The 18,377-nt window shown below is 38.8% G+C and overlaps 1 protein-coding gene across 8 annotated transcripts in view; it reads left to right on the forward strand.

The window, feature by feature from the left end:
* Positions 1-18,377, forward strand: part of frya (furry homolog a (Drosophila)) — a 64,441-nt gene that overhangs the window by 5,038 nt on the left and 41,026 nt on the right. For 2 of the 8 annotated variants that reach the window (XM_057350813.1, XM_057350816.1), the window contains exons 1-7: positions 4,823-5,018; positions 12,573-12,763; positions 15,186-15,239; positions 16,556-16,695; positions 17,462-17,552; positions 17,855-17,934; positions 18,030-18,110. In XM_057350813.1, the coding sequence (XP_057206796.1) occupies positions 4,949-5,018; positions 12,573-12,763; positions 15,186-15,239; positions 16,556-16,695; positions 17,462-17,552; positions 17,855-17,934; positions 18,030-18,110 (707 nt within the window). In that variant the 5' untranslated portion in view covers positions 4,823-4,948. Of the gene's footprint in view, positions 1-894; positions 1,482-4,822; positions 5,019-11,172; positions 11,434-12,572; positions 12,764-15,185; positions 15,240-16,555; positions 16,696-17,461; positions 17,553-17,854; positions 17,935-18,029; positions 18,111-18,377 lie in introns of those variants that run through there. The other 6 variants (XR_008964287.1, XM_057350809.1, XM_057350810.1 and 3 more) reach the window with 6 other exon arrangements.

Genomic DNA, 18,377 nt, shown 5'->3' on the forward strand with positions numbered 1-18,377 from the left:
ACCACTTTTTTGAAAAGCACAACCGGTTGTGCTAAAAACCAAAAACATTGATTTAATTTTATATACTGTACAATTTCTTTAGTTTTAGTTTCTTAGTTGTAGTTGTTACGTTTAGTTTTTTATTTTGACCTTATTGTCATGTCTGTATTGTCACTGATACCATTATAACATAAATTCTTATATGAATTGTGGCTTTGCACTTTCTTTTTCTTTGGTTTTCGTTAAATGTTGCTTGTAGAGTACATAAAACAAAAATGTTGAGAAATTGTAATACACAACATGGTTACTAGGCAGGCTGGGTGTGACAGGCTGTGACTAACCCATATTAAGTAAAACACGTAATAGTTGTAATTCTTTTTTTCTGTGGCACACAGTATATCTATTCTTCAGTCTATTAGCTGCCCAAACGGGCATACTTTTAGAACAGAAAACGCCTTCAAGTGAACACAAAGTATGTTTGTATTTCTCATGTAGGGTAACCGTGGAAAAATCCATTCATTTAGGTGTGGGCCATTTCTGGTGCTATTTCTAAGCAAAAATAAGCATCAGAAGGTGAAAGCAGACTTTTTTACAGGGGTGTCTCATTCAGTCCCGATGGGTTTACACCCATGATGCAACTATTCCGATTACGTTTGAGTTGTGTGTGTGTGTGTTTGTGTGTGAGAGAGCTTTTGACTGTGTTTCTTAGCATTTTCCTTAAGTGATTTATTAGTAGTTCACAATAAGTTCCTCCATTCCAATTGACTTTGGGGCTGTCTCTTATCTATAAACTGCTACATAACATTAGACGTGCAGTATAAAGATTTGAGGAACCTGGCACCCAACGGATTTATCTTTGGGGAATCCCACCCTCTGGACTTCCACGATGACAACTAAATGACTTGGACACACTGAACTGGAGGAAATGACTTGTTTGTGATAATGACTTGTTTTGAGCGCTAGAGCGTTTCTTGTCTCTCTTCCCAAACCTTTTTTTTTCGTTTTTCTCTCTTTTCTTTTTCCTCCGTTTTTTTTTGTCAGGGGGCGGGGCAGTAATCCAACACCTGCCTGTTTTTATAAGTTGTACAGTAACTGGCTGAACTGCTTTGACAAGTGCGAGGGGGTTAAAACACGCCGGCCGCTCAGAGCCGGGCTTCTTTCTGACTGCATCTGTCAACGCACACCCATGCGAACACACTGCAAGAAACAGACCAGAATAAAAGCTCTGTGTCAGAAGGAAAAGAAGAGCGCGAGAGAATTGAAAGTAGAAATAAAGTAAAACCACAAGTTCAATGCCACCGCTGAGGAAAGACTGACAGCTCACCAGCTGGAGATGTCGGGCTGTGGGGAGCTGGAGATGTATCGGGATAATGGAGCAAAGCAGTTCCACGGGAGCGCGCTGGAGAACATGGACGGCTTACCTGAGGACCTGATGCTAAGCGGAGACTTTCGCGGGAAGTTCAAGAAGCTGAGGTCCAGGAAAAGGCCCACTATTTTGGCATGTAGGTGACGAGTTGCTTGCGTGTTTATTTGCTGTCACTGCTGGTTAAAGAAATTAGAGATTGAAAGCGCACTTTGCTTGAGTGGTCAGAAGACATGATTGACAAGACTTTCTGTCAGCCGTGTGTGAAATTCCTCACTGTCTATAGACATTTATTGGTTACTTCAAGAATGTGGTGTCATGTTTATTCAAATAGATTGTTTGCTTTTGGTTTGTCAGTGTTGAATATGAATTTACAAAGGTGCGAATGTGCAACTTCAGTATTAAAATTAGAGTGAAGATGAAGGAACGTGAGAAATGATAAGATAACCCAATTGAAAAAGGCAAAAAGCTGCTAAAAAAGTTGTTTTGCAAAGTCCTGAATTAAGTGACTGCATTGCTGGATATAGATGTTACTTTATGACAGAAAACGTGGCTTTGCAATTTCGTACAGTGAGATCAAAAAGCTAGAATCCACTAATGAAAATGTATTTTACATTTGTAAACATATTAAATAGATTTAAAAGCATGTTTAAATGATAAAACCATAACAATTTGAGTAAAAAATAAACTTAAAAATTGCATGAATTTCAAGATTTATTGGTATTTTTATGTCCCTCTTTTGCTTTAATGACAGCATGGATGTGACATGGCATGGACTCAAGTTTGTGCTAAATCTAATGGTTTGAGAATGTTTTTTTTTTCTTAGATTTTGTACAAATATGATTAAAAATACTGATGAATCTTAAATATTCTTATTAGTTTTACAACATTACCTCATGACAAGTTACATTTTACACATAAGACTTTTAACGTGGAACCCAATCCTGCTTGTGTTACATGTTCAATAGTATACAGTTAAATGTGAATTTCAGGAGACATAGAGACAACTTGGAAGCGTTGAAAAAGTTACTTGTGTGTGCCCATGAAAAAGTCTGGAAGAGAGGACCAGGTTAAAAGTGAAAGGGGGTCAGGGTAGAGAGAAAGAAAGTACTGATATCCACAATGACGCCTGCATCGGTGAAACATGCTTCACATTCCATCTCTTCATCAGAGCCTGAAAATGCTTTTAATAGGCTCTTAATGGGAATCAATCCTGCTGTAACTCTTATTGTAGGCTACTCATCATGGCTTTAAATGTAATGGTTATCAGAAAAATGAACACTTGTAAAGTAAATGTGATGACTTGTTTTTGGAGTCCTGCATGCACCATATAATCAGTTTTTAATCACTTGCTTTATTTATCTGCTTTCTTTCTCTGGTCCATCTGTCTGTCTGCTCTGTGATTGCTTTGTGTCATTTCACCTACGATGCTTTATGTTTGTTGTAATGGATTGTGGCATTTAGCTTTTACGTCAGGATGTTTTAGTACGTCACACTCTTCACTTACTCTGTATGGTGTTAATGGACTGGTTGAGCGATATAGTTCAGCCATGGCCTTTTGTAATAACTTGTCTGAAACAGGTTACTCACTGTCATCACACACCGTCCAGAATGTTTATGAACATGAAAAAAAGCATACTTGTTTCAAAAGTCAGATCTGTATAGTTTAAAATGAGTAATACTTATACTAAGTGAGAATAGAGACACTCTCTATTTTATCTCCACTAGGACTAATGGGCAATTTTTGGCTGACCTAATAAATAGGCTATGAGGGAGTGCATTATGCAATTGAGGGCAGGTTCTTGACATCAGGGGGATGGAGAAGAGCATTATGGGATTATGCCTTGAGTGACTCAGGGTGTGCTTTTGAAGAGTCAGTGTTTACATTTGCATTGGGACACAGATAGTTGATGTCAATGAAGATCTGTCCTTTGCCTCATTTTAATGACTCGAGTTGATTTTCTCCAATGAATGTACAGCTTAATTCTTTGTATGGAATCACTACTGTTATTCATTATGTGTATATTATAATGTCTTTGTATCATTACCTGTCCATCTGAAAACCTCTGCCACTGTGGAGATTTTTCCGCACTGCACATTGTTTTTTTTGCAGTATACAAGACTGTCTTTTGCTTACTTAAAGGGGTCATAAGACACGGCTAAAACGAATATTATCGTTTGTTTTAGATGTAATGCAATGTGTATACATGATTTAAGGTTCAAAAACGCTGTGTTTTCCACATACCGTGCATGTTTGTATCTCCCCTTTGCCCCGCCTCTCTGAAACACGCTGAATTTTTACAAAGCTCATTGCTCTGAAAAGCGAGGTGTGCTGTGATTGGCCAGTTAACAAGTGCGTAGTGATTGGTCGAATACTGGAAACGTGTGACAGAAATGTGACGCCTCTTACCATATTTGGAACATCAGGTTCCAAAGCAATTGTACTGACAGGTACGCCCACCTTACTTGTGTATACATTTGGGCGGTCTTAGTCCAATTATACCACGAACTGATGTATATTTGTGGGGGTGTGGTTACACAAGGCGTTTCAGGCAGGTCTGGGTGAGCATTCCCTTTTAGATAGAATGCATATTTTGTTCCGACACTTTATTTTTTTGCAATTTTACGTGTCTAATACATACATGGGCAACTTATAACACACCAAAGAAAAACACGTATTCCCACCATATGACCCCTTTAAAATGTCAACATGGATGCTGTTTTCCTCCGCATTGACTAGACTGGTTTGTGCTGTTTTGACCTTTGCTGACTTTTCATAAGCTCTCTTAGAAGAAAAGTGTTTTTTTGCTTTTTCATTTTTTCAGTTTTTACCTGACTGACACTTGTATTGAATGGTGACGTAGTTCGGTTATAGCCAAAATTAACCTGTGAAAGTGAAGTGTCAGAGGAATGTCAATCGTTGCCTGCTGACTGAATACTATGTTAGACATAATGTATGGCTAACATATATACAAAAACAACTTCTAAACTTAAAATCATTTTGATGCCTGTCAGAGCTTTAAGGGGTAGGCCACTCAAAAACGAAAATTCTTTCATCATATACTCAACCTCATGTGATTACAAACCTATATGACTTTCTTTGCTCTGAAGAACACAAAAGATAATATTTTGAAGAATGTGCCCAAATAATTTTGGACTTCCATTGACTTCCATTGTATGGACACTGTATGAACCACTGAGAGTTTTCTCAAAATATCTTTCACAAAAAAAAAAATGTATATACAGGTTTTGAATTCAGCTTACCTCGCTCCGCTCAGGTCAGATAGCTTGAGCATCTCTTACTGGCTTGGGTTTTATTCAAACATGGTTTATAATTAACCATGTGACGCTAAGAGGATTTCTCCAGCCTCTGACACTGGGTTATTTAAAGTGAACCTGCCTTACAGAGACAGAGAGAGAGAGAGGATGGGTGGGTGTCTGAGAGGAGGGGGAAGAGCTTAGCGGATCTGTGGTGATCTATTCTGGTTCAGTCTGTGGCAGCATCATTGTTTTGCATCACTTGCATGCAGCAGCTGCCTCGGGCAGGGCTGGAAACACGTAGGACCACAGCATCACTGCCTCTGTCTAACTCAAGCGGCCGCAGCCATGGCCAGCCAGCAGGACTCGGGATTCTTTGAGATCAGCATCAAGTCTCTGCTGAAGTCCTGGAGCGGCTGTGAGTATTTTGGAGCTCAGGGCTGCGGGATCACAGCCAGTGCTGGCGGAATGCACCCAGATTTAGTTTACATGTGAGACAGCGAGTGTGTTGTTGTGGTGCACGTGTTTATGAAAGTCTGTGTGAGGGGGTTGTTGTTGTTGCCGTCTTGTTTTGTTATTGTTACATCTATACTAAAATCATCAGATATTTTTGATTAGGTTAAGGAAGTATGGATTATTATTGGATGATTGGACGTAGAGCATTTGAATAGTTTTCTACAAAGATGCCCATTTATGTAAATTCATGTCATAACTTTGATGCATTTAAATCCGGGACTACTGTATTACTTACAAACTGGATTGACTGTATTACACATTCAGTTGGAAATGAAGATGTCACAGTTTACTTCTATAAGATCTTGTTGTACAGGACTAAACGTTTGTTGCATGTCTGCCCTGTCTTGACTGACTGTCTATATATTGCTTAGTAATCCCTCTCCAAGTGTTTTGGTACACAGTATGCTCCCCAGAGCAATGTGCATCAGGTGCCTGTTCTCACCAGCCTAACCTAACCAACCAATCAGGTTTGAGGGATGGTCAGCAGACAGCAAATCAGCTTGCAGAAGGAGTGGCAGTGCATATAACCTACAAATCTATAAATATATGTGACCCTGGACAACAAAACCAGTCTTAAGTAGCACGGGTACATTTTTAGTAATCGGCAAAAATACATAGTATGGGTAAAAATTTACGATTTTTCTTTTTGCCAAAAAATCATTAGGATATCAAGTAAAGATCATGTTCCATGAAGATATTTTATAAATTTCCTACTGTATATGTATAAAAACTTTATTTTTGTGAGTGGATGGCCTGCTACAGTGCCTCAGATTAACAACTTCAAAGGCGATTTTCTCAATATTTTGATTTTTTTGCACCCTCAGATTCCAGCTTTTTAAATAGCTGTTGTTCTGCCAGATAGTGTCCTATCCTAACAAGCCATATATCAATAGAAAGCTTATTTCTTCAGCTTTCAGATGATGTAAAAATCTCAATTTCAAAAAATTGACCCTTAACACTGGTTTTGTCGTCCAGGGTCACATATTTACTGTAAAAGATCTCAAAATATTTTTAAAGGGGTGCTGCAACGATGTGTCATGCATTCTGACATCTTTACAATGTTAAACGTGCTGTTTCTCATGCTTAACATGGTCAACTTGTCAAAAAACGAGTTGGGCGTATTACGTAGTATTTCTGTGCTCAATACACTCCCCCAGCGATCGTACAGGTTTCGGAAAGTTTTTTTCTTACATATAAAACTGTTTCGTAACAATTTTTCTTAGTCCCTTATTGGGCAGTTCTCCCGGAAAAGCATGCGGCACGCCCACGCGTCAGCAAGGAGAGCAGGAGAAGGAGCATGCGCAGACGTCACTTTCACTTGTGTGCAGGAGAGAGAGAGAGAGAGAGAGAGAGCATACTTTCGCGAAGTTCAGGTGTTTGTTTGTTCACTGCATTTGGGTGATGAATGTTATATAAATGGTGGATATAACGCTGGATTTGGAGATCGTTTGAAACTGATATATGGAGCCGTCCCAGCACTAAAAGATGCCGGACATGAACCGCATGCGGTGAGTGAAACTGATGTCTGTGTTTTGTTGGCAATGGGTGCGCACGTGCTTTAGTTCAGCCAACCCCTCCCCCCCGCACACGCCATATGCTTTCGGAAAAAATCTTACAGCTGTATCTATCTTTTATAAATGTGATCAAACTAAATATTCTTCGAAGATGCGAAGTATGCAATACTACTCTATAGGTACTCAAGATTAATACGAGATTGGCAGAAACCGCGTGTGTTAGGGCCGCTTTAAAATAGATAATTTCTGCTGCTGACTTTGATTTAAAATTGGCTGTTGTGTTTTTTTAAGATGACCTGTCTTTTTATCTTGTGAGCAAATTCTGTTTTTCTCTGAACTTTCTAATATTTTTAATAAGCCTGAATGATAGCAGACATTAAAAAATATTTTAAACAATTCACAGCGTGAGACTGTAATCCCAAATTTTTAAACCAAATCATAATCTATCGCTGTCTGAGTAAATGGATAAAAGGTTCTTATCACTAAATCAAATGTGCTTTGCACAGCGTACCAATTATATTTTTAGCACTGGCTCAGAGGTTTAGAGCAGCGTGCACCCTTAGTCCTAATGGCTAAATCCTGGAAAAATGTCCTTGTTTTTTTTAGCTGTCACAATCTGCACATCTCAAATATCTGTTGACATATCTCATCTTTCAGGTTTTTCTTTCAGGTTTACTTTCTGTATGTCACTCTTCAAACTGCACTGTGTGTTCGGGCAGTAACGTATCCTGATCTTGTTCCTCAGGTGTGGATGCCCATGGGCGTTGAGAAAGGTGACTGTGACCTCTGGATGTCATTTTGATGTAGAGTTGTATTCCATGAAGGACTTTGTGGAGATATTAGCAGAGCCTGTGACTGTCTGTGCATCAGGCAGACGTCTTGAGTTTCATTTTTGAAATCTTGAGAACATTTTTTTCGAAGATTGTCCCCAGACTATTGAGAAAGGTTACCAGTGGGATATGAGTGGGCTTTGAGTTCTAAAAACCTGATAAACATCTTAAAATGCATGGGTTTGGATAGGTCCCATTTATTTGCAGTTATGGCAGTTGTCCCCAGGGTAGTTTTGTACACAGTTGGAGGCTGGATGTAGAAAAACCCCACATTATTTACATCAGAGGCGGATTTTGTTAGAAGTATGTTTTTTCCCTGTTTGCTGTCCACTCCCTAAATATGAGGAATTTGCGAAAAGCGCAACAGGATTTGTTTTAGAAAGGATAAACATAAGGTCTATGACAAGGGATAAAAAAGCCCTAAATTAGTGTACCAGTCTTTGTGTAGTCTAACTATACACTATCTGAAAAAAGTACAAAACTTTACCCTTTCCGTCACCGAGGTTGTAACATTAAAGGTTGCTTTTTGTACCTTGACAGGTTTACACATGTAAAACACACGTTTTTGTACATTTTTTGGGGATATTATACCCATAAGGACCTGTTGTGCATTCTTAAAGGTACAGTTAAACAAAACATTTAACTATACCTTGGAATGTAAACGGTAGTAACAAAATATTGGATTTGTGTTAACAATTTTTTTTTATAAATGACATAGCAGCAATCAAGAAACATTATAGAAAACATATTGAGAAATAATTATTTACTGCTCTTAATTTATTTTTGTCCTTGTTCCTTTGCGGTTTACTTGACTAATATGACATACATAGTCATATATCATAAGTTTACATAAATCATACCTGCAAACTAGTCGCTTTTCAGTGAAATTTGCCGTTTTGAATCAAAAATAGGTCATTCATGTGAATCGCGTAAATTCAAAGTTTTTTTTCCGTTGGGGGGTCTTAGGCGTCTACTCTCGAGCGTCTGAAACGTCTTTGGTCCAGCACCTATTCGTTTGGCCAACCAGAATCAAGATAACAGCTAACATCGTCGTCTGTTTGGTCCTTGGGCCAACTAGATTCACGCGTTCTAAATGTCATATTTGTGCCCGTGAAAAGCATTGCTGAAAGGGACGAACGCAAAGTGTCTGTCAAAGAGAAAATGCCGCTGATATTTATTATTTAGTTCGCCCGTGTGATCGAAACGGGTACTGTATGTTATTATATAGAGACAGTTGCCAGTATCCCTTTCGAATTTCCACTTCTAGAGCTCTGCCCTTTTTGTGCGATTGGTATTCGTCCGAAGTTTCGGTCGCAGAAGCTGTAGTTTACAGATGATATTTAATAATTATTTTATAGACCGATCAATTCGCTTCATAATACATTGACATGTCGTCAGGAGCCGCGCGGATTACTTTTGTATTGCTTGTATCTGCTTTTTTTATGAAAGCTTTTAATAACTATTTTTTGAGCACTCGCATCAATCAGGTCCTGCACTTTATCTCTCTTAATAACTCTCTTAACATCAGTCCCGCACTTTATTTTCTCAATCCTGCATGTTTTAAAACTAAAACCAAGACCTCAGATGCGGAAGCGTCTCTATGGACACGCATAGAGTTTGAATTAGGAAAGACGAAGGTGCACCTCTCAGAAAACGTAGACAAATGAAGACCATTTTAGATGTTTAATCACGACTTGGAGCATTGGGATCGCGAGACGAGGGCAATGTATTTATTTTGTATGAAAATCTTAAATTCGACCAAAATCCATATTTTTCACTTTTTCCTTTAGCTCAATTTATTGTCGTGTGATTAGCTGCTGCTCCATAGGTGTCATGTGGGGCACTTAAGAAACTTGTGCAGGCCAAAAGCCTGAAGAAAATTACAATACAACTCCCCCTATCCCCCACCCCAGCCGTCCCCACTCCACCAACCCCGAAACCCCCCAGTTTATTATACATTATTAAAATGTATCAATTATTAATTAAATAATTATATATAAATGTTTATTCATTTTTATATTTTTCTTAAATGTATGCATGAATGTGTATGTTTTATAAATACAAAATTAATATGCACAGTACACATATTATGTAAACACAAACTTTTTTTTGTATACGATTAATCGTTTGACAGCCCTAATATATGCTAATTATTTGTGGTTAATATTACCATAACATGTATGATTTTAATACAAATAGGATTTTTAAGAGTATGTGCAATAGCATTTTAAAATCATAATTGGTATAGAGAATCAAACTGTGCTGGTGCATGTGTGCATTTGTGTTTGTGGGTGTCTCATGTGAATGTGTGTGTGAAATAGAGAGGCGTTGTACTGTGTCTTGTATTGTCCCTGTCGGGAGCAGCTCAGTGCTCAGAGGCTGATGTCATGCTCTCTTTGACTATATCTCTTGTTTGCTCAGTCACATGTAGCAGTGTTTCCTGCTTCGTCACCTGCTAATTAGCATATTTATGACGTCATTGCATCGTGTTTGGTCTAGTTTTGGCACTAGAAATCTGTTTAGCTTCTACTCTTTGATCACATTATATTGTATGTAACACAACTGAATGCTATTTTCACATATTATCTGTTCTGTTGTCAGACATAAAACGATTATAAAGTAGTGACTAAACAAGAAGACCCAAGAACATTTCGTGTTTAATCCAACCGGTTGTTACTTTAACTGCTGTTAAAATCCTGATTTATATACGCGACATTGTCTGACAAAATCACCATACATTTACATTGAAGAGCGGATATATGAGGTGGTGTTGCCGAACATTCGGTGCATCCCTATTTTACGTTTAGGCGGAAAGGCAAGTACACGGAGGAACGCATATTGAAAACACCGCCACCTTTTAATTCGTTACTGTCATGTGAGAGAGAGGCACTGTCGAGACACGGCACGCAACATGAGAGAGAGAGAGGCGCTGAGCGTTCGCAAATCTACATAGTTTTAAATAGTAAAATAAATATGTAAATGGCAATCATGAAAAAACGATTCATGGCGGCCAGTGTTGATAGTGTGGCAGGCTGCAACGAATAAATCAATATGGGAAGCAGACAACACAACAATATGTTGTTTTGAGAATAATAAAAATGTGTTAGTTCGTTTTGAAATTATGGCGGGCTGCCATAGTCTAATTAATGAATTGGAAACACTGTGTAGTTATCCAGATCGTGTACTCATCCAAACTGTCCTTTTTTGCGCTGTTTGTCCATGCAGATCTCACCAAAATGTTATGCTTGGGGCTCGTGTGGGGTTGCCAGGGTGTTGCTATGCGGTTTAATGGTTTTCTTAGTGGTTGCTTGCTATACCAGGGAAGTTTTGTAAAAACATAAGCGTGTCTCCTTGTTTTGAGTCTGTCTAAATGTGTTTGAAGTTTTGCAAGCATAGTTTGCAACCCATGCACTACTCGCAGTTGTTCTCCTTAGGGTGTTGGATTGTGTAATCATTTCTGGATTTTCAGAAGCTAGTCTGTAGTACTTCACGTTGTTGCTTGTGTAAGCAAAGGGTGTGAGAATGAATAAGTGAGTGAATTTGTGTCCAATCGGATGATGTTTACACTGTTGGTCAGCGGTGGAGGGGGAATCGGCACGTATGGTGTGTACTCTGGGATAAATATAACCCTCCAGCTATGCCACTGTAGCATGTCACTCTTGCACACTTGCTCAGGCTTCAGCTAAAAATTCCAGCCTGACCTTCGCTCTCGGGAAGCGGAGGCCGATCTAAACAAGCACATGTGGATTTGTTATCACTTAATTTGCGGAATTTCTGCCCACCCGCTCTGGGACCGCTAGTGCACGGGGCAGGTGGCGAACGGGAGAGGGTCTGGGACATTACTGGGATGATTGAAAAGGCCGTGTGAGTCAAGCGTTTGGAAATCTGGATCCTTTACGCCGTTCTCCTACTATGGATAGCACAGTCATGTGCTGGAATAAGACCAGCATGGGCAACATTATCAAGGGCCGGGGTAGGTGCTATAAGTGAGAGTGTTCAGTGAGGTTTTGCTTAAATGAAGATAGTAGCTTAAAGCCGAGTTAAAGAATTTGTAAGAGTGCAGTGCAAACTTCTGCAGATTAAACTAGATGAGATCATAAGACAAACAACTCTTGTCTGCAAGCTGTGTTTTCACCAATGATAAGACTCAGTAAAACTAGATCAAAATGTGTTGTCCAAATGAACACAGCCATCACATGTCATGACCCCACTGCAATTCGACCACCATTACTCGCGGTACAGTACAAGAGCTTTGGTGTGCGGGGTGTACACGACTCTTTGTTCTATAGAGCACAAAGAAGATATTTTGAGAAATGTCTCAATGGTTTTGTGTCCATACAATGGAAGTCATTGGGGTCCAAACGTTTTTCAGAATATCTGTTTTTGTGTTCTGCAAAAAAAAGAAAGTAAAAAAGTTGCATATGATATGAGAGCGAGTAAATGATGAAAGAATGTTCATTATTGAGTAAACTATAGCACACTATAAGTGCATAGTTTTACACCGCCATGATTTAAGGTCTGTTTGTGCAGTTGGAAGAAAGCCACAAATTGGGAAAGTTTTGAAGTGGATACGACTGTCTGTATTAGGAAACAACCATTGTCTGTGATACCCTTTTTTTCGTCTTTTGGGAACTCCAGAGAATTCTTGTGTATTTATTGTGACATGAAGCAGCCCTTTATTCAGTTATTAAGTTATTAAAAAAGACAAATACACAATACATCACTGACTACCACATATATCACTTTCTCTCATTATTAGTAGTTATTATTATTTTATGTTTTTTTGCATATATAATTCATAATTCAAGAAAGATCAGACAAGATTGTAATACTGTGCAAAAATATATGCTGTCGCCTGGGAAGAAACTCCTGTAAACCTGACGAGCTGCTCTGAGAAACTTTTGTACACATCAGCAACATCAGTTTAGCTTATGTGAAAATTTGATGAACTTTTTGGCTTTTTTTTAAGCATCAAAATATTTCAAAATAATAACTTCTTACTCATTTCTGTTCATTTAAATGTAACATCATACTGTTGTTAGCACAATCTTACTTTTAAGACTCCTTTTCTTGCCCTTTTAGATGAGTAACTCTTGTTTTTTTTGTCCGAAGCTTCACCAGGGTACAGCAAGCCTCCCATCCCTCCGGTGTGCTGCTCGCAGGGTGAGAAGGGACCGCCTGCCATGATGCCCATCAGCGTTGACCCAGAGAGTCGGCCGGGCGAGTACGTGCTGAAGAGCCTCTTCGCCAACTTCACCACCATCACTGAGCGCAAAATCCGCATCATCATGGCCGAGCCTCTGGTGAGTGAGCCTTTATTAGAGACTGTTCCTGTGCTCAATTGCTCTTTAGCTGTTACCTAAAAGTGACTATCGTCGATAGAAATGAAATTTTGATCTGCCAGGAACAGAAAATATACAGATTATAGTGTTTCCCACAGGATTTTGAGAGACTGTAGCGCTATTGACGTCACACACTAATTAGCATATTTGTGACGTCATCACGTGCGTTTGGTATAGTGTTACTCTCTGATGTATTACAATCACATTATATTGTATTTTAACGCAACTGAATGCTATTTTCACATATTATCTGTTCTATTGAAATAAGTATGAAATATTGACTGAACACGACCCAATAACACCTCATGTTTAATCCGACCAGCTGTTACTTTTACTGCTGCTAAAAACGTGACATCGTCTGACAAAATCACCATACATTTACATTGAAGAGTGGATATATGAGGTGATTTTGGCTATATTACTTGTTTGTCTCATGCAGAGCAGCCTTTACGGCTGTTGCTCTTCTCATCAATGCGTTTTTGTGTTATGAGCGCTTTTTATTTTAAATGCGAGTGATGGTTTTATTGTAGATCACGTATAGCGGAGACAATTCGGCGCAAATTCGGAAATATGGGAGAATACACTGTTGCTGTTTCACAGTTACAACTACAGAACCATAGTAACGTTACAGAACATGCATACGCGCACGCACCTCACCGAAAGCTCGCACACAATTTTGCAACCAAGCACATCGAGAAAGGGTGTGCTGGAAACTCTGCTAACCTTTTGTTAAGTCATATAAACTCGATCAGCCGTCTTCTCTGTCAATAACATCTGTGATTGTTGACAGAAAGGCAAGTACACGGAGGAACGCAAACACCGCCACCTTTTAATTCGTTACTGTCGTGTGAGAGAGAGGCACTGTCGAGACACGGCACGCAACATGAGAGAGAGAGAGGCGCTGAGCGTTCGCAGCTCTACAATGAATTAAGCTGTTTTAAATAGTAAAATAAAAATGTAAATAGGAATCATGAAAAATCTATTCATGGTGGTCAGTGTTAGATAGTGTGGCCGTGACGAATAAATCAATATGGCAAACAGACAACACAATGATATGTTGTTATGAGAAGTAGCCTCAAATTTTTGGGGGGGTTCGTTTTGAAACTATGGCGGCACAAATTAGACTATGGCGGGCCCCCATAGTCTAATTAATGAATGGGAAACACTGGATGTTGGTATGCAATGCTTGCCTTCTCCTCAGATTTCAAGTGCAGTTGACTGCCATAGCTCTTTCCTTGTCAAAAACGGTTTGTGTGGAAACATCTCAGGCCTTAGTATTTGCCATATAAATTGACTTGCATGTGTATTAACAGCGAGTTTCGTGCCCACTAGGCAGTGGAAAGTTAACCACAAAGACAGTATCTGTCTAAGGACAGGGACTCCCAAAATTCCACCAATGGGATGATGAACTCATCTTTTGTCTAACTTATGCCAAGAAAAACTAAGATCAAGTTACCAGGACTTTCTCACAGTTGTTTGTTGTTTGAAATACTGTGTTTTTTTAGTGTCGAGACTTTGGGTGGTGTTTGAAAATGGAGCTGTATTTCAGTAGGAGTAGAATGTTTTGTTTAGGATATGATGTGCCTTTTGTGACACAAGTGTTTCTTTAGAGATCAGCCTAAGATGTGTTGAACAAACCTAGTAGTCATGAACTATTTAATTTAATTAAAAAAAAATGTATATACAGTACATGCAAGTATACTTTATTTCATAAGTGGCAAAATGGTTTTATAAGAGCATAAGGGCGTGTTGGCTGCATTAATCTTTAATAAAAACCTCTATCTTACAAGATTCACAAGATATATGGCACTGTTCTGGCCCGACCTCTCATCTGTTTCTCCTTAAATGACTCCGGCATCTGAAATATTTAATAACCTAAGACAGAAAGAGGGGGCTTCAGTTGGGTGAATGAACTCAAACTTCATTTAACATGGTCTGAAAGTATTATATTTGACAAGCCCAGTAGTGTCTGAAAGCCCTTTAACCCTTCGGCCAAAGTCAGAGAAGACAGACTGTTTGTTCTTGGACTTGAGATGTTAAAATACTGTGACCAGGATGGCTCTTTTGTCTGTTACCATGTGGCAAAACATTAATGCAGTTTGCATAGCTGAAATAGTTTTCAGTTCTGTCGGAAAAGTTGGTGTTTTGGAAACCACTGGAAATTTAATTGTCATGTGAAGTACGTATGCAACCAAACACACATGATTTTGGGAAATGTTTAAATTCAGGTTTATTTAACCTTGCTATAGACGGTTTCAGCAGCAACAACATAAACAAACGTTATGTGGCTCAAACTTAACTTCTGGTAGACCTCTGCAAAGACTCAGGTTTAATTTAATTTAATACAATTCATATACAATAAATATTCCTGTTGCTTTTACAGGAAAAAACACTTATAAAATCTCTCCAGAGGAGTGAAGATCCACAGTTTGACCAAGTAAGTGCCATTTGCTTCGCACACACACACACACACACACACACACACACACACACACACACACACACACACACACATTACAGAGACACATGCTGAAGTCCAGTCTGTGGACAGATGTCCAAGCGAAAAGACGGGAGGGAGCCCTGCCGTGCCAAAAATTAATCTGACTTTTTGAATTATTAAAGTAGATTCATAGATCTGTCTGGCCTTTTAAGCATCGAAAGTGAACGCCGTAAAAGCTTGATGTGGTTTTTGGCATGAGTGAACGCAGCCATTTTTATGTCTGATAAATTCGATAAGAGAGCTTTACATATCTGACATCCACAGTGGAGACTTTGTGTTACATAAGGACTTCAGATGTTTTTGTAAGATGCTTTTAATTTCTAATACATTGATTATATACATGCATATTTTGTGTATGTGTATATTTCATGTATTTTATACACTCAAAACAATTATTTTCAAGTTCCTTGGCATATTTTGTTAAATAAATAGTCAATTGCAAATGCTAATACTGATATTAGATCGACTGCCTGTGGTGTTCTCAAATACAAACAGAACCATTTCAACACGGACTAAATGCATTGCAAACACCAAATGAAAGGTCCTTTTTATTACTCGCTTGGGTGGAGTGTGTGTTCCTTGCCTTGAGTCTGTAAGTTTGTCTTTCTTCATGTTTGCGTGTATGCGTGTGTTTGTGTGTGTTGGAGGCAGGTGAATAGCAGGCTCATTCAGCTCTCACAGGGCTGTGTTTGTACCCATGATCCTCTGGGCTTTCAGCAGCCTCACTGAGAGAGGATTCTTCTCCCAGGGTTCTTTAGGGAATGAAGGGCTTGCTGTGTTCACCCCTCGGCTCCTGAACGCCGCCTCTTCCCCCTCCCTTTCCTGTGTGCCGAGTCCTCACCAGGGGCCGCCCTTCCTTCCTGCGCTCATTACCCAAACTCCCTCCCGTCCTGGTTGCTTTCACTGCCTCCTGGAAATTAGGAGGATATACGTTATACACACTCACACATATTTCATTTAAGAATACTTCTGCACTTAATTTACTCAGGTTGGATTACAGGAATAGTCATTATTTAATGAATCTATTGTTTTCCCAAATCTGTACCCAAAACTTTCTTTGCACAAAATGAAGGTATTTTGAAAAATCTTAAGTGTCAGTTTATGTTAAGCAATTCTATTAATATAGCACATTTAATTGAAAGTTTCTCCATCAATCACCTCAAAACTGCCTTATTTTATCTTTACAGAACACACAGTACACACTATGCAATGGATATATTTTCACAGAGATTAATACATTTGATTTCTTTCAGTTAATCAGCACCATGAGTTCTCTGGCCGAGTATTGCCTTCCATCTATCTTACGCACCTTATTTGACTGGTACAAAAGACAAAATGGTGTTGAAGATGAATCCAATGAGTACAGACCGCGTTCCAATACAAAGTCCAAAGTGTGAGTCCACCATTTTCTGATCATTTAGGTTTGACTGTCGTTTAATACATTATTCCTGTATAGTACGCCAGGGCATTCTCATGAATTGCGTATAAATAACACGCGCGTTGCATTATCGTGAAATACGTACGCCAAAGTTCGATTTTGCGTGCATAAATACGGCTATTTTTGCGTGCATATGATACGCCAATTTAGCGCGCGTGCATATTAACTGGCAATTTGTCTTATTAACCTGTCCCCTAACTCAAACCCTAAACCTAATGTTAGCGTGCGTGCATATTATAACCTCTACCCTAACCCAAACCCTAAACCTAACAGTATTATTTTAATTATTTCAGTGTTTCCTCTTCATGTACGTTTCAAAATGGCTGCTCTCCAGCGAGGTGCATGCAAACATTGGCGTATTTATGCACGCAAAATCGAACTTTGGCGTACGTATTTCACGATAATGTAACAGCGTGTTATTTATACGCAAATCGATGTGAACGGGTTGCGTATGCAATCACTGCAGGTAATGAAGTTTTGTGGATTTGCTTTTCATTTCGGTCTTGGTAAGTATTAGCAGATAAGGCCAAAGGCTAAATTCACAGTCAGAGGTCTTCAATTAATATAATCAAAGTTTTTCTTTATGAGAAAGCAATATCATGTCATTACTTGGACCAATTCGGTGTTAAGTTATCCATAAGACATAAGTTACGGTGCAAAATAGAATATGAGAATAGATCATTTAGTCTGTTTACATTCTCTCTTTCTCTCTCTCACACAGTGATGAGCAACAGAAAGATTATCTGCTGGAGAGGAGAGACCTAGCCATAGATTTCCTCTTCTCTCTTGTCCTCATAGAGGTTCTTAAACAGGTAACATCACACTAACAAACCAATGCATGTGCAAGTCTAACCATCTCAAAGTTAAAACGTAACTAGATATTCAAGATTGAATGACCACCATATTTAAATATACAGTAAACATCACATTATGGTCTACTCAAATTGAACTGTACTGTACATCTTCTATATATAATGCATGTAAAAAACTAAAACATATCAATGTGTAAATTTGCCTGGCAGATAATAATACTATATGTAGCTGTATCAATATGTTATCTCAACAGGAGTAGCTGTGAAATATAGTAGTGCTCATTTTTGTGTTTCTTGATCAGATGCCCCTGCACCCAGTTATGGATGGTTTGGTCCATGAAGTGATACATTTGGCTTTTAAGCACTTTAAATACAAAGAGGGGTAAGAGGCTTTTTTCCTTCTACATTTTGTTCGAACTTATTAATGCATACATGTGTACACATATGGACGTTTCTCTTTGTTTTCATTATGCGCAGGTACCACGGTCCCAACACTGCCAACATGCACATTGTAGCTGATCTCTATGCTGAAGTAATTGGAATATTAGCACAAGCAAAGTAAGTGGCTATCAGTACGACAACTATTGTCATTTATCAATGGAGAAGATTATTTCTTCATCATCACTGCAGACCTTCAGCAAGGTCTAAAACATTAGCATGTCAGGTAGTTGCTTGTTCTTCCCCACTTTGCTAAGCCAAGACTGGAAATTATCTTTTATTTATTTGAGCTTCCAGATCTTGAGCAGCACATCCATACGTGGTCTGGATGCTTAACATCCTCCATACATTTACATGTACATATTTGGCAGACAATTTTATCCAAAG

Source organism: Triplophysa rosa, linkage group LG14, assembly GCF_024868665.1.
Source record: "Triplophysa rosa linkage group LG14, Trosa_1v2, whole genome shotgun sequence".
Classification (NCBI taxonomy): domain Eukaryota; kingdom Metazoa; phylum Chordata; class Actinopteri; order Cypriniformes; family Nemacheilidae; genus Triplophysa; species Triplophysa rosa.